This window comes from Cyprinus carpio, chromosome B15 (genome assembly GCF_018340385.1).
Source record: "Cyprinus carpio isolate SPL01 chromosome B15, ASM1834038v1, whole genome shotgun sequence".
Taxonomy (NCBI): Eukaryota; Metazoa; Chordata; class Actinopteri; order Cypriniformes; family Cyprinidae; genus Cyprinus; species Cyprinus carpio.
Genome location: NC_056611.1, coordinates 23,141,480 through 23,157,857, shown reverse-complemented (window position 1 = coordinate 23,157,857; position 16,378 = coordinate 23,141,480). Strand labels below are relative to the sequence as shown.

Genomic DNA, 16,378 nt, shown 5'->3' with positions numbered 1-16,378 from the left:
AGCGCTCCAGAAGCAGGGTTGGAGACCACTGCATTAGTGACATATTCAGCAGCACAAATTTATAGGGTGCTGTCACTTTAAAACTGACTGCATGGATCCAGTATAATAATACACATCCGATTTCTCTCTCAGCTGTTTACATTCATTTAAAACATAACAGACTGCGTTTACGAGAATGATCATCGAGATGGGTACTACTGACTTAATTCTGTGTGTAAGTGTCTGTTCAAACATAAGAAAGGAGATGCGAAAGACAAATGAACTCGGTGTTCACGCACCATCTGAAACGCGTCTCTGTGTGTGTGTACTCGCTTTGCAAGTGTGCGGCAGAACTGAAGAGACGCTGTGCGAGATGCGGCTTGTGCGCACACTTCAGATGCAAGTCAGACAGCAAGACAAGACAGCAAAAAGTTGTTTTCTGCAACTTATTGCACTTAACTCTTTTTAACATCAAGCAATTCTCAGCTATATGCATCGAACTAACACTTTGAGCTTTTGCAACGTTTTGATTTAAGTAGCCTATTATTAAAATGATTCAGAAAACACACGCCCTTGCGATATTCATATTGCAATATTTACATTTGCGATATTCCAATAATTTTGATATATTGTGAAGCCCTAGAACACTGCAGGCCTCAATTGCCTCAATTAAGGTCAGTGTTCAGGATTCAACAATAAGAAAGAGACTGGGCAAAAACGGCATCCATGGGAGATCACATGGCGATGCACTTATTTCACTCTGTCAAATATTCTATTATCCTGATAGTAAATTTCGAACCACTCTCTATCTAACCCATCATAAGTACTTCAACGGTCAAGGACAATTGGAAAAGAGAGATCGAGCAATCACAAATCAAGAAAAAAATTCTAAGATTCCACCATCTCCTGAGAGGATCTCGATGGCGCCATTGCTAACGGTATCAAGCTAGCACTTAAAGAACAACAGAGTACTTTGGATTCGGTTGTGGCCTCAACAGTAAGAGATGTGATAGACTCTGTACTGACCCCAGCATTGCATGACCTACATATGGACATACAAGTGACCAATAATTCTGTTAAAGAGCTAAGAGCAGAACTTGAAAAGTTAGCTAGTGCAATGAAACAGACGTGTAACCAGGTAGATTCCGTTCAGGCAGCTGCACATGAGGATAGAAGGACAGTCACGAACTTGAGAAAACAGCTAGAACAACTTACCAATAAAATGACATTGAGGACAGAAGCAGGAGAAACAACATACGACTGGTGGAGTTACCGGAGGGGGCGGAGGGCTCCGATGCAGCCAGCTTTCTCAGAGCTAATCTTTCAAAGGGCAAAAATATTATTGCGAATCGGAGAGACCTAGCCACTTACTGACTCTTAGGCTGAGGGAATGTGAGTCCAAAGCATATATCAGTGCATACATCAGATGGTCAGGTCACCACGAATTATACAGTACGATGATCAATGACATATTCAAATATTTTTATATAAATTTGTATAAAGCTGAAACAGATTCTGAGGAATCAGTTTGTAAACAGTATTTAGCTAAATTAGAATTACCTTAGATCTCCCAGATCAATAAAGAATCTTTGGAGGCCTCATTCATTTTGGAGGAGCTCCATAAATCACTAAAAAGCCTACAAAAAGGCAAATTGCCAGGTCTAGACGGTCTTCTCCCGAATTATATTTAGAAATCTGGGAGTTGGTAGGGACACTCATGCTTAACTCATTTAATTTTGCAGTTGAGCATGGTATATTTCATAGAGATCAAAACACATCACTTATATCATTACGTCTTAAAAAAGGGAAAGATTCGTTAGACTGCTCCAGCTACAGACATATATCACTTATCCCAGGTGATCTAAATGTTCTTGCCTTTCGCATGGAGAAGGTAATTCATGGTTTGATCAAGGAGGATCAAACTGGTTTTATAAAGGGGTGCCACGCATCTGACAATATGCGCTGATTCTTCCATATACTTGATTTTGCAGACACTTGCAGACAGTTAAAATTACATTTTTGAATTTTGAATTGTATTATTGGTCGTTCCAACTTAAAGCTCTTCATAATTGGGTTGACCCTCAGTCTAAAGTTTCATGGAGAGTGATTGAAGCTGACATGGTTAAACCAGACAGACTTCAAGATATTTTATTTGCTGGCACAGGGAAAAAAGGCGATAATTACAAATTCAGCCCGGTTATAGCTAATTCTATTAGAACCTGGAATATGGTCAAACGTCTAATAGGAGGATTCTTCAAATTTTGTAACAGTACACCGTTATGGCACAATCTCAATTTTTTATGTGGAAATCATCCATTTGTCCAACCATCTTGGTCTTCATTAGGCAATAAAAGTGCATAAACGTGATTTATATGATGACCAAGGCCTTTGTTCTTTTCAGGCATTAAGAATTAAGTTTTGTTTACCAGCATATTTTGTCTTTTTTCAGTTACGTTCTGCCCTCAAAGCATATGGAGTTCCTATCTGACATTAATTTATCTGTCGACCGGGAGAGGGTGTGGTCTAACCTCAGTTTAACCTGCTGAATTATTGGATCCAGGGCCGTCCTTAGCGGGGTGCAACTGGTGTGGTCGCACCAGGTCCCGCGCTTGTGGAGGCCCCCTGACGAACGGACCGAGAGGGGACCCCACTCCCTACCCCGCACCGGCCCCGCGTCAGATAAGGACGGCCCTGATTGGAACCATAGTCTTCTTAAAATAGTGGCCTGTGAATGTACAACAGCACTTATTGATAAGGCTAGAATTAGTAATGTTGATGTTTGTGTTTGTTTTTTTTTGTGTATTTTTTTTTTTTTAAAAGAAAAATTGTCCCCCCCCCCCTCTCATTGGAATATGTAAATTGATATGTCTGTTGTTGTTGTTTTTGCGTTTTATCCTGAATGGATGTTATTTGTTTTATGTAAAAGACTAATAAAAAGTTGATCACAAAAAAAAAAAAGAAAAAAAAAGAAAACGGCATCCATGGGAGAGTTCCAAAGCAAAAGCCACTGTTGACCAAAAAGAACACAAAGGCTCATCTCACATTTGTCAAAAAATATCTTGATTATCCCCAAGACTTTATGTGGACTGATGAGACAAAAGCTGAACTTTCTGGAAGGTGTGTGTCCTGTTACATCTGGCGTAAAACCAACACAGCACTTGCAGCTGCAGGAACTGGACGACTTGCCATAACTGATGGAACCATAAATTCTCCACTCTATCAGAAAATCCTGACGGAGAATGTCCGGCCGTCAGTTTGTGACCTCAAGCTCAAGCGCACTTGGGTTATGCAGTAGGACAATGATCGCAAACACACCAGGAAGTCCACCTCTGAATGCCTCAAGAAAAACAAAATTAAGGTTTTGGAGTGGCCAAGTCAAAGTCTGGACTTAAATCTGATTGAGATGCTGTAGCATGACCTTAAAGGGTTACTCCGCCCCAAAATTAAAATTTTGTCATTAATCACGTGTACAAAAAGTATTCTCGTAGCTTCGTAAAATTACGGTTGAACCCCTGATGTCACATGGATTATTTTACTGATCTCTCATGTTAATTACATTGCTGTCTATGGGAGGGTCGGAGAGCTGTCAGAATGCATCCAAAAATATCTTAATTTGTGTTTCAAAGACGAACTAAGCTTTTACGAGTTTGGAACGACATAGGGGTAAGTGATTAATGACAAAATTTTCATTTTGGAGTGGAGTAACCCTTTAAACAGTCCATTCCTGCTCAAAACCCCTCCAATGTGGCTGAATTTAAGTACATATATATATATATATATATATAATTTGCACAACTAAAATAGCTAAATGCATAGCGAAAATTCTATATATATATATATATATATATATATATATATATATATATATATATATATATATATATATATATATATATATATATTCAAATGATTTTGTTTGCAGTATAATGCTAAGAAATACCCTTACAAAAAAATAAAAAAATAAATAAATAAATACTGTGCCAGTACAATGGTACCATATGGTACCAGATGGCAACTTGGTCGAAACTGCACAAAATCTGAGCCACATTCTGTCTAAAAAAGGAGGTAACTGGGGAAAATATACCTGCCAAGTGAAACTGATATCACTCAAGTTGATCTGTGAAGTTGGAGTTTTGACGCGTCGCCGTACGATACGCATCGCGACGAAAAGCACAAGTGCAGCTTTCTGTTTCTATGGTAACCGTCTCAAGTACACGAAACTTCTCTACGCGGGAGTTTATTTACTGAAGGTCTGACTAACATTTGCGGTTACCGAATGTTGTTTGAAAGCCTGTGCTTTAACGGAATACATAATCTCCCACATAATTCAAACACAAATATGTTTAAGATATTGTATTTTTCATAATAATTAATTATTATACAGTGCTCTGACATATCTGCCATCCTTGTTGGCATGGACCAGGCTAATTAAAGTCTACGTTAGAGCTTTTGAGTTAGAGTTATAATGAAATAATTAAGTTCTCCAGTTCAGTAGTCTACTTATTCTACTAATAATGCCTTTTTAGTAGACACATTCTTTTATGAAACTCACCGCTTTAGTTTGTGCCGGAGTAACAAGTCCCAGCAACATCATTCCGAAAAGTGTCACTCGCAATATTAGGCAAGAATCCATCTTCTCATCTGCCCCTGTCCCGCGCACAATTCCCACCGGTCCAGTCTGCAACTATCTCAAATCACACCTTATTCAGGCTTCCTGAAGATCTCCAAATCTACCTCCGGTGCCACCTGCAGCACTGCGACCATCTCAGAAATACAACTTTAACTTGCACTTAAGAAACTGATTCAAACTTTTTTGGGCTGCCAATGAACCCTCAAGAATATAAAATCGGCGGGGGCTCGAGGAAGTGTGTTTGTCAAATTCTTTAGTACCTGCCTTTCGTTGGACAGCCCATGACGTCATGAAAACGCAGAGCCCCAGTGGTTACAGGAGCACTTTAGCCGACTCTTTTGCGCGTTTCTTTTATAGTTTTCGCCGTGCACCTTCTCTCTATGGTATTGTATTTTGCGTGTTAATGTAAAGCCGCGGTGGCGCAGGAAACTACGGGAGCAGGTGAGGAGTTTGACTTCGTTTTTGTTTGCTTGTTGCATTTGGGTGTTTGATTAAAGGTCTTGCACTTGTGAATGTCTTTTAAATGTTGCCTCACGGCGTGTTTTGTTTAGTAGAGTCATAGAGTCATAGAGCTTATTGTCAGTAGCGTATGGTCAAATGTAATACCATGAATTGCAGCAAAAGTTAGAAATTAAATACAGGGTGCAATCATTGTATGTAGCTATACCCTACCTGACACCTTTCTAAAGTGACAGAATTTGTTTGGGTGAAAATAGAACAGTTTTGGGGTAATAAAGCAGAAATTGACGTCAGTAACAGTTTGATTTGTGATGTTGATAATGAATGTTAAATGACAGAGCTGAATGAGCCGATTCTTAGGTCTCAATTGATATATAACATCCACAGAAGCTTGTCCGCTACTTGTTTGAATGAAAGTATCGTGGCTGAGCAGAACTTTGTAACATCATTATTCAGTGTAGCCTACTTCAACTGGTCCCAAGAAGATTGCACAAAATGGGACAGCACATAGGCCACGATTGGCACAAACACAAACATTGTATGTTTTTGTTGTTAGCCTATGTACTATGTTTTTATTTTTCCTAGTTTATTTACTATTATGCTTTAAGATGCATTAAGTTTTTCAATTTGTTTACCATTTTGAAATGAAATGCTAAAAAAAATAAATGTAAGTGAGTGATGTTGGATGGCATAGTAATTATTTTTGAAGAAGTAAATTTGATTAATTTCAGACACAAAGTGTTTAAATCCATCAGTAGGTTTCCATAGATAGTGGGATGGGAAGTAACAGCAGCACTCTTTGTACTTGACATTATTTACAGTTTAGAGATCAGCTGTAGTTTTCAAAACAAATTTAATTTGTAGCTGATAAATATGGAAATATTATATAAACCATTACGATAACTGTTTGTTATTAATAATTTATTTATGGTTTATTTATCGTAACATTTATCGTCAAATCAGGTCAGAAAGTAGTATGAGAAATGTTATGGCTTGGAAGTGCAACTGATGGTAAATTCAGCCATGAATGTGTTAAAGCCCTTATAATTGTAATGATTTTAATGTCATAATATGTCCTAGATATGCACCTGTTTGTCTGTCTAGTTTGTGTGGCCATTGTCCATGTCAATGAGTTTGCTTTCAAATCTTTGTCGTTCTTGACTTGTGTGCCATGAAAAAGAAGCCATCCGGAAAGATCAACTTTGTCCCAGCTCCATCTATTGTATTGATTTAGCCGGTCTCTTTCATTCTCACCCCCCCCACCCCCACCCCCACCCCCTTCTCACATCATCACCACCACCACCATTGTACTGTCAGCCATAGGAAATATTATCTACAGTTATGGCCGAACATATCGGCACCCTTGGTAAATATGATCAAAGAAGGCTGTGAAAATTAATCTGCATTGTTAATCCTTTTGAACTTTTATTAAAAAAAAAATCACAAAAATCTAACCTTTCATTGGATAATAAGAATTTAAATGGGGGGGGGTATCATTATGAAATAAATGTTTTTCTCTAATGGGGGTTGGTATCATTTTGAGGTAAATTTTTATTCAATACAATTTGAAACCTCCATTTGACAGTTTAACATCTCTAAATGTTCTCCTGTAATGCCCGATGAGGTTAGAGAACACCTGACAAGAGATCAGAGACCATTTCTTCATCCAGAATCACTTCAGACCCTTTAGATTCCCAGCTCCATGTTGGTGCTTCTTCTCTTCAGCTCACCACACTCATTTTCTATAGAGTTCAGGTCAGAGGACTGGAATGGCCATAGCAGAAGCTTGGTTTTGAGCTCAGTGACCCATTTTTGTGTTGTTTTTTAGGTTTGTGTTTGGATTATTGTACGGTTGGAAGATCCAAACATGGTCCATTATAAGAGTCAGTCACTTAGTGATTTTTTTTTTTTTTTTTTTTTTTATCTGTTGGTATTTGATAGAATCCATGATGCCATGTGTAAACAAGATGTCCAGGACCTCCAGCAGAAATATAGGACCACAACATAAAAAATACAGCAGTATATTTCATTGTACACATGAGGTACTTTTTATCCCTGTGTTCACCAAACCCATCTTAAGTGTTTGCTGCTAAAAAGCTCATTTTTTAGTTTCATCTGACCATAGAAGCCAGTCCCATTTGAAGTTTCAGTCGTGTCTGATAACTGAATATGCTGGAGTTTGTTTTTGGATGAGCTAGGAGAATTTATCTTGAAACCCTCCCAAACAACCTGTGGTGATGTAGGTGCTGTTTGACAATATTTTTTAAAGGGTTAGTTCACCCAAAAATTAAAATTATGTCATTAATGACTCACCCTCATGTTGTTCCAAACCCGTAAGACCTCCGATTTATCTTCGGAACACAGTTTAAGATATTTTAGATTTAGTCCGAGAGCTTTCTGACCCTCCATTGAAAATGTATGTACGGTATACTGTCCATGTCCAGAAAAGTAATAAAAACATCTTCAAAGTAGTCCATGTGACATCAGTGGGTCAGTTAGAATTTATTGAAGCATCAAAAATACATTTTGGTCCAAAAATAACAAACGTACGACGCTGCTGACGTGTTTTCTGGTGCACCCAATAACAAAGATAACACGTCAGCAGCGTCGTACGTCAGCGGCGTCACTGCGCTGACGTGTTTTCTGGTGCGCCCAATAACAAAGATAACACGTCAGCAGCCTCGTACGTAAAGTCGTAATTTTTGTTATTTTTGGACCAAAATGTATTTTCGATGCTTCAACAAATTCTAACTGACCCACTGATGTCACATGGACTACTTTGATGATGTTTTCCTTAAAGCCACTTCACTAATTTGCAAAGCTCAATTATCTTTTGCTGCACATCAGAAATATATTCTTTGTTTTTTCTCATTGTGATGGGTGATTAAGGGAATTTGGGCTTTATTTCTCTTCATGTTTATATTTTTGTGAAACCGGAAGCCTTGGATGGAAAATTTCATGTTCATAATCACCCTGGAGTGCTCAAAATTGTGAATATGAATGGGAATATACCTCTGAGATATTTTACTCATAAGAATTTCTAGGGGTGCCAATAATTGTGTCCAACGTGTATTTGAGAAAAACATTCATTTCATAATGATATTTCCCCCCCATTTTAAATTCTTATTATCCAATGAAAGGTTAGATTTTTGTGAATGTTTTAAAATAAAAGATCAAAAGGATTAACAATGCAGATACATTTTCACAGCCTTCTTTGATCATATTTACCAAGGGTGCCGATATTTTTGGCCATGACTGTATAACATGTATATCTGTCTGCCTTTACCTAACTGTCAGTTACACCATTATTTATCCATATATTTGTGCAGTGACTTTCCCATCCATCTCTTGATTTTTCTCTCAGGTGGATGAGTTGTCTTTGGGGACGTCAGGAGCCATAGCTACATCACTGACCACACCATTCTTAGGCAGTGGATAAATATATCAACAGGTAGCACATGCCCTGAGTGGTGGCTGAGATGACAGGCCCCCGCCGGATCACCTCAACCAGCCTCCTTCTCTTGTAAGAGTCCCTATTGTCTTAATATTCCAAACATCTTTTGACATTTATCATAATTCAGTTAGATCAATCAAATCCTAATCAGCTGATTAGATACCTACATCAATAACACAATTATGTATTCATCAAAATGAAAAACATCTTATCTTAAACACTGTCCTCAGGATTTATGTTTGCTGTCACATGGCATATACAGTAGGTATAATGTTGCTTTTATAAGGAGGTCACATAGAAAATTACATATACCATTCAAAAGTTTGGGTCATTTCATTTTTTTAAGAAATTAATACTTTTATTAAGCAAGGATGCATTAAATTGATCAAAAGTAACAGTAAATACATTTTTTATGCTATAAAATATTTATATTTTAAATAATCCTGAAAAAATGTATCACACTTTCTAGTATTGGGTTTGAGTCCACCTAAGTCGAGTCTGAGACAAGTCCAAGTCCAAAATGGGCCGAGTCGGACTCAAGTCCGAGTCCAGCGAAACTCTATTATTATTAGTTTTTTAACATTGTTTTTAGCCTTTACAACTAGAAAAATGCAATATCCATTTAAATGTAACAAACGCAGACCTCTATTACATCTTGGCATTTAGATTTTTTTTTATTGATAATTAGTGTTCTGCTTTGTTTAGCAAACTTAAAGTCATGTAACAGAAGTTATGACTGAACTGATTTATGCATTGTGACATTTCAGAGTGAAACAGGTTTTACGATGTGAAAAATTAAAGGGCATGACTTGACTTTATTAATCGTTAAAGTAAATGCATAAATTCAAGGGTGGGGGTAAAGGAGTAGGTATTTTGGTGAATGGGACCTTAAGAGCAGAAAATGCACCTTTTATCTCAGTAAAAAACAAGCTTTCTTTAATTTTTAAGATTTTTAATGAAATATGAATTTTGAATAATCAAAATTAGTTTGTGTTTGCTTTTTCTATTCATCAGTGTTTGAACCATTAAAGAAGAAACTGCATATTAATTTCTGGGTAAAAAAAAAAAAAAAAACGAAAAATGAATGGATGCCAGAGTACACGGACCCCTTAGATAGCGCATTTCGAATTTTTTCTTGGATGAAAATCAGGCTGTGAGGGATAAACCTAGTCTGTACAATGGCACACACTGTGTATAAAAGCCGTTTATATACTTTACATAAATCGCAGGCAACTCACACCTGTTTTATTTTTGAATGCATTCATAGTTACATTAATTAAAATAAATCACATTATGTAAGGAATAATTGATGACGGGCTGTTGAATTATTAGAAAATGATGCAGACCCAAGGTGATTTTGCCGCAAAGATGTTAGAAGAATGATTTTTCTTTAAAAGCCCTTTTTATAAAAGCCCTAAAAGCAACAAATAATAAACTAATGTAATAAAACATTCTCAAGCTTACTGAAGGCAAGTAAACACTCCAAGCTAACTGATCAATAAATATATTACTCAAAAAAAAAAGGCTTCTACAGAAATACAGACATTTCATTAAGTAATAAATGTAAAAATAATCTTCAATGTATACAATAAATATAGATTATTCTTATTAAAGTTCATAAGTGATTCAGTCAAGAGCAGTGAGTGATTTTCTCCTTTTCTTTTGTTTGATTAACATTTATGACGCAGTCGGCAGCTGCAAGTTTCTGCTGTTGCTTTAAGATCTGATGCATAAATCAAATATTTTGAAACATCCGTATTTCTCCCAACTGTTCAAGTTCACTTAAGACAAAACCGACTGCATTTACATGAATCGTCTCCAAGACGGGCATTTTGACAACTTTTTGTGTAAGTGTGTAGCAATAACAAAACTTAAGAGAACTCAAGCGAAAGAGAACTCGGCATACTCGCACACTGACTGAGAGGCGCATTCTGTGAGCGTGATTTTGGTGTGTGAGCACAGAAACCCGTCAGCTTTCTAGTACTGGTCAAGACTTAAAAATACATGCAAATACTGAATATAACTTGTGACATTACTCAGTGATATTTCCATCAACTGTCCCTGGACTCTGACATATTTTCAGAGTCCGAAAGGCTCGAGTCCAAGTCAAGTCAGAGTAAAAATGCATCTATGACAAGTCCGAGTCCTTTAAAAAATTGTACTCAAGACCGGACTCGAGTCAGAGTAACTCAACTCTAACAGTTTTCACAAAAATATTAAGCATATAAAACTGTTTTCAGCATTATTAATAATAAGAAATGTTTGTTGAGCAGCAAATCAACACATTAGAATGATTTCTGATGCATCATGTGACACTGAAAACTGGAATAATAATGCTGAAAATTCAGCTTTGCCTTTACCAAAATAAATTATAGTTTAAAATATATTAAATTAGAAAACAGTTTTTTGAATTGCAATAATATTTCACAATACAACCATTTTTATTGTATTTTTGATCAAATAAATGCAGCCTAAGAGACTTGTTTAAAAAATATTAAAGAACCCCACACCTTTGAATGGTACTGTACTGTACTGTAAGTTCTTCATATAGGCCCTGTCCCAAATGGAACACTTTATGTGCACTTGTGGTCTTACAATGGCCACCGTGTGCAAGTGTCCATTAAGTCCACAAGACCGTAGAGCGTCCATTTGTCATATTTACGTTCAGATGGGTGCTCGCGAGTGCCCCCTTTGCGGCCGCCATGCGCCCTCAATCATCTCTTTTGCCGAGCCTGCACTGGGGTGAGCTTCGCAGCAGACTTCTACCAGACAGTCAAAGTGGCATTATGTCACGAAAGTTGCGGACTGCAATGGTTTAGGTTGCCATTTGGGACAGGGCCATAGTGATTACTAATGTCTTATTCAGTATGTCTCATTCATTTATTTTCCAGCAGGAGGCTTTTATTGGCACTTATGACGATACACACAGCTTTGGGGGTGAGTATTATCTTGTATTATGTTCATAAATTTGTCTTAACGGTTTCACAATGTTAAGATGAGACTGCTGGCTGAGTCAGTAAATGTCTTTCCCCCCTACATAATTGGATGTGGTAAAAGCTGTATTTGTATATACTGGACATTTTATGTTTATTAGAGTATTGCATCATTAGCTTAGCAACATGTTAAAGAGATGAAAACTGTCTTCATTTACCCATCTTTATGTCTGTCTTTCTTTTGCGGAACATAAAAAGAGATATGTTGAGGAACTGAAAATAGACTGCGCCATATACTAACTCAAACCTGGTCTAAAGTCTGGCGTAGGGCTGGGCGATATATCGCATGCGATTGTCACGCACATTTAGTCAGTAAAGCCGGTTCCCTGATTACCGCTAAATCGCCATCACCTGCTTTCAAATGGAGAGGCATTTAATAGACAGAGCCGTAGTTCACTGACAAGCTACGCAATAACGCGTTCATTATCGCAGATGAATCGCCGTCGATAATGAACGTGATATTGCGTAGCTTGTCAGTGATCTACGGCTCTGTCTATTAAATGCCGCTCCATTTGAAAGCAGGTGATGGCGATTTAGCGGTAATCAGGGAACCGGCTTTACTGACTAAATGTGCGTGACAATCGCATGCGATATATCGCCCAGCCCTAGACTCTGGCGCAATATTTTTTCCTTGTTATTTAAAAAGCGTGTTAGTAATATGCGCCTATAGATGGGTACACAACGCGCGTACACTTGCAGGGATGCGCAGCAGACAAACATTTTTAAAAATAAAACATTTGTGTACCTACCATGGCGCGAGCGCAGCTGGCTTTTAAAAGGGATGGGAGATGAGACTCTGATTGGTTTATTGCATGTTACGCCCAAAAAACACCCATTACTCATTAAGAGAATAGGGACAACCTGTTTAGACCATGCGCCTGGGCACGCTGACAGTTTTCCCGTCATTAAGCTAGCAAAAGTGGGTTTGGACACGCCCTGAGTTCACCTGCGCCGTGTGCTTTAGACCATGTGCTTAGATCATTAAAATAGGGCCCCATAAGTCCTTTGACAATGGTGCAGTAATGCTCTGCTTAAACAGAAGTTGTTTGAAACCAAGCAGCTTTTTGTTGGCCTACACAGTGAATTTGCATGACCAACTTGAACATGAGCAAAATCTGCATAGGGAACTTTTTGCTGTCACTGGAAACTCCCAAACATTTGGATTCTTACTGGAATACAGAGCGCCTAATGATCATAGGAAAAAATATATTTCAGTGCTTTTGCATTCTCCCACAAAAATAGTGTATTCCTCATGAAACGTTATGTTCTTTTGCAAAACAGTTGAGTTCTCACAAAATTATTGCATCTTCCTGAGAATCTTTTCATTCTCTCACAAAAGTTTTGCTTCCCCTGAGAAAAGTTGTATTTATTTACAAAAACACTGAAATGTAGTTTTTTCTCCCACCTCATAATATTATATCCATCACAAAAGTTTTGGGAGTAAATGGAAAGACTGTCAGGGAAAATGCAAATGTTTTGCTGGCAAACTCAAGGTTACTCAGAGGAATGCAGTATTATTATGACTGAGTGCAAAAAGTTCCTGGGGAAACAGAGTACTTTTGCAAGATAACACAAAAGCATTGAAATTACCTTCCTCCCATCTTATTTTATTACAATCACCATGTTCCTTTTGGGGATCTGTATTTAAATGCTAGATTTCAGCTGCAAAATTTTACTAAGCAATGGTGTGACCACCACTTTTGATTGTGAGATCAAAGTATTGATGAAGAGGTCCTGTGTTGTTTAAAAACAAAAATCTTAACAAGTGAAACAATATTTTATATGCACTAATCTTTTGATTTCACTGGCATAGAACGGCCTTTGAAGTCAAGTGTCATATGATCCAAAGGGGCTATGATGGCATAAGGGATGCAGAAATCCATGGAAAGGGTTAAAGATCTTTCATCCCCAGCCACCCATGAAAAAGGGGGTTGTGGGTGAACAGTGGTAGGGTTTTTGATTTAAAGATGTTTCACTGGGAGTGATTAGTTAACAGGAATGGATTCTGTTATCATTTGTATGCGCTTTCCTTCCCGGTTATTGATGTTTGTGTACTGTAGTTTGCCTTGTCTGTCCATAAGGCCTCTTTCAGGCATCGTTTCAGAGCTGAGCTTGGCTGATAGAATGCAAAGGCACAGATGGGTACAGAACATTACTTATGAGGGCAGGTGGATGGAGATTGCCATCAGGCCTTCACTAGCACTGAACAGAGGAAGAATGAAGAGGGAATGAGAGCCAAAAAGATAGATAGTGAGGTATTATCACTGAAAAGATAAGAAAACATCGTCTACATCGATGCCCGTCTTTGCTTTTACGTAAGAGAAGAGGAATGCAGACATATTTCTAATCTAAACAACTAAATGAGTTGTGCAAAATTCTGTCATCATTTATTCGCTTTTGTGCTGCATGTTTTTCTTCCATAAAATACAAAAGGAGATGTTTTGAATAAGGTTGGTTTTAGCATGGATTTGCAAACAATACTAAAGTTTTTAAGCTTCAAAAAGGATGTAAAAGCACCATATAAATTCACACAGTAGCGTTTTTTTTTTAAGGATTTACCTGAATAATCAGTTTACTAATAATCTTTTCTTCTGTTAAGCTGTTTACTGCATAGACCAGGTCATTGAGTGCAAAGAACTATTGATTCTTGAAACAAGCTTCTACATTTCCAGTGAACTCTCAAGAAAGATACACTGAAATGATCTAACTGAAAATAACTTTTTGATTGTTAAATCAAACATCATTAATTCTTTAATGAACTTTAATGAAAGATTCACTGAAAAGATCTGTCTTAAAAAAACTTGATTCTTGAATCAGACATCACTACTTCTTCAGTGAGCTCTCATAAAAGATTCACTGAAAAAATCTAACTCAAAAGAACTTGATTTTTGAATTGGACATCACTAATTCTTCAATGAGCTCTCATAAAAGATTCACTGAAAAGATCTGACTCAAGCTGATTCTTCAATCAGACATCACTACTTGTCCAAACAAGCTCTCATAAAAGATTCACTTAAAAGATCTGGCTCAAAAGAACTATTGATTGTTGAATCAAACATCATTACTTCTCCAATTATCTAATAGTAATAAAAGACTCACTGAAAAGATCTCTTCCAAAAAACTATTTATTCTTTAATTGAATGTCACTATTTTTCAAACAAACTTATGGATGTCAGGTTTTTCAGTGAATAGCAATCTAATTTTAAGTCTTTTCCTCAGAAAAAAGCTATTGCATGTATTCAGAAGATTTGGAGTATGGAGTTGTGTGGTCCACTTTCATTTTACTGAAAAGAGCCACCAGGATATTCTCCTTTTGTGTCCTGTTTAAGAAAGATAGAAAGCCATACAGGTTTGGAACGACATGAGGGTGGGCCAATAATGCCAGAATTTATCGGAAGTTATGGAATGGCAGAAAAGTGAGAGTGTACTGATGGCACAGATGCAGGTTCCTGCACAGATGATTTTGCCTAAGGCATTCTGGCTGATTCTGTGTAAAGGGGGTCAGGGGTAAGTTGTAAACCTGAACAAAAATGACCAGGTGTCACAAAGCAGGTGCTTCCTCACACACACACGAACACACACAGGAAAAAGTTATCAGAAACACATACCCGCACATACACATTCACACATCCTGTCCCTCATTTAGATGACTGACATGCGTAAATTTCCTGACACGTTGCATGAAGGAGTAACTTTTAACCTGAGAATTTACAGTACCAGTCAAAAGTTTGACACATTTGTGTTTGTTTGACGTGAACATTCAAACCTTTTGATCTTAAGGCTTAACAATCTTAAAATTAGAGCAGACAAATAAAAATGGTTTAAATAAACTGGGTTTGTTTTGTTAAACATTTGCCGACCTCTAGACATTTCCTTATGTTCCAATTTCCTAGTTTGGATTGCTGTTATTGCTAAATGTAAAAAATGAGCAGCTTTGTCCAAATGTTCAACTGGTAGTTATGTGAGTTGCAATGCATTCACAAATTAGGACATAATTAGTTTGTCCTGCCCAATGCATAGGCCAACATTACTCATCTAGCCTGGAGAGTTATGTCTGGTCAACATCCTGTCGGAGGTGCAGAGTAAAGCGGGCGGGCCTAAAGGTAGGGAAGGGCAGATGGATGGGGAAGATACAGAATGATTTTTACCACATCCAAATGTCTCGGTACATAAATTCTTGTAAATCTGTACAGTTAGATTTGTGATTTCCAGACCTTGAAAAGTCATGCAGATGGGATATAATAAAAAAAAAAAAAAAAAAAAAAGACATGAAAGTATCTGTAGTTTGTATATTAATTTTTGTGGCTTTGCTTGGCTCCAAAATACTGTTTAAAAGTTTCTTCGGTTCACCAAGACTGCATTTATTTGATCAAAAATACAGTGAAAATGGTAATGTTGTGAACTATTATTGCAGTTGAGGTGATTTTGTGCTCGGGAAGCATTTCTTATTATCAGTGTTGAAAACAGTCGTGCTGCTAAATCTTTTTGTGGATTCTTTTATAAGTGGAAAGGTGAAAAGAATGGCATTTATTAAGTAAATTAAGCTTTAATTTATTTGAAATATCTTATTGAAAGTTGACCTAAAGTTTTGAACTGTATTGTATTATTAAAATTATTATTATTTTTTCATTGGGCTGAATTTGCTGATAAGTGCAGTTTTTGAAAGTGGCTTTGATGTGGCTTTTCATTTACACAAAACCAAAGCTTAAATCCTAAGATTATTTTCATACTTCCTAAGATATTGTTATGCTGATTTTTTTTTTTTAAATGGTATTGATACATTGTTACATACTTTGATGTTGAAGACCAAGACTCAGATCATAGCTTGATCCTTTAAGACAAAACCAAACTCCAACTTAATCA

General features: G+C 37.1%; 1 protein-coding gene across 3 annotated transcripts in view; it reads left to right on the top strand.

Moving 5' to 3' along the window:
• The first annotated feature begins 4,570 nt into the window (after positions 1–4,570).
• Positions 4,571–16,378, top strand: part of col4a4 (collagen, type IV, alpha 4) — a 68,172-nt gene continuing 56,364 nt past the window's right edge. For 2 of the 3 annotated variants that reach the window (XM_042739896.1, XM_042739894.1), the window contains exons 1-3: positions 4,571–5,050; positions 8,433–8,591; positions 11,414–11,459. In XM_042739896.1, the coding sequence (XP_042595830.1) occupies positions 8,548–8,591; positions 11,414–11,459 (90 nt within the window). In that variant the 5' untranslated portion in view covers positions 4,571–5,050; positions 8,433–8,547. The remainder of the gene's footprint in view (positions 5,051–8,432; positions 8,592–11,413; positions 11,460–16,378) is intronic. The other variant, XM_042739895.1, reaches the window with a different exon arrangement.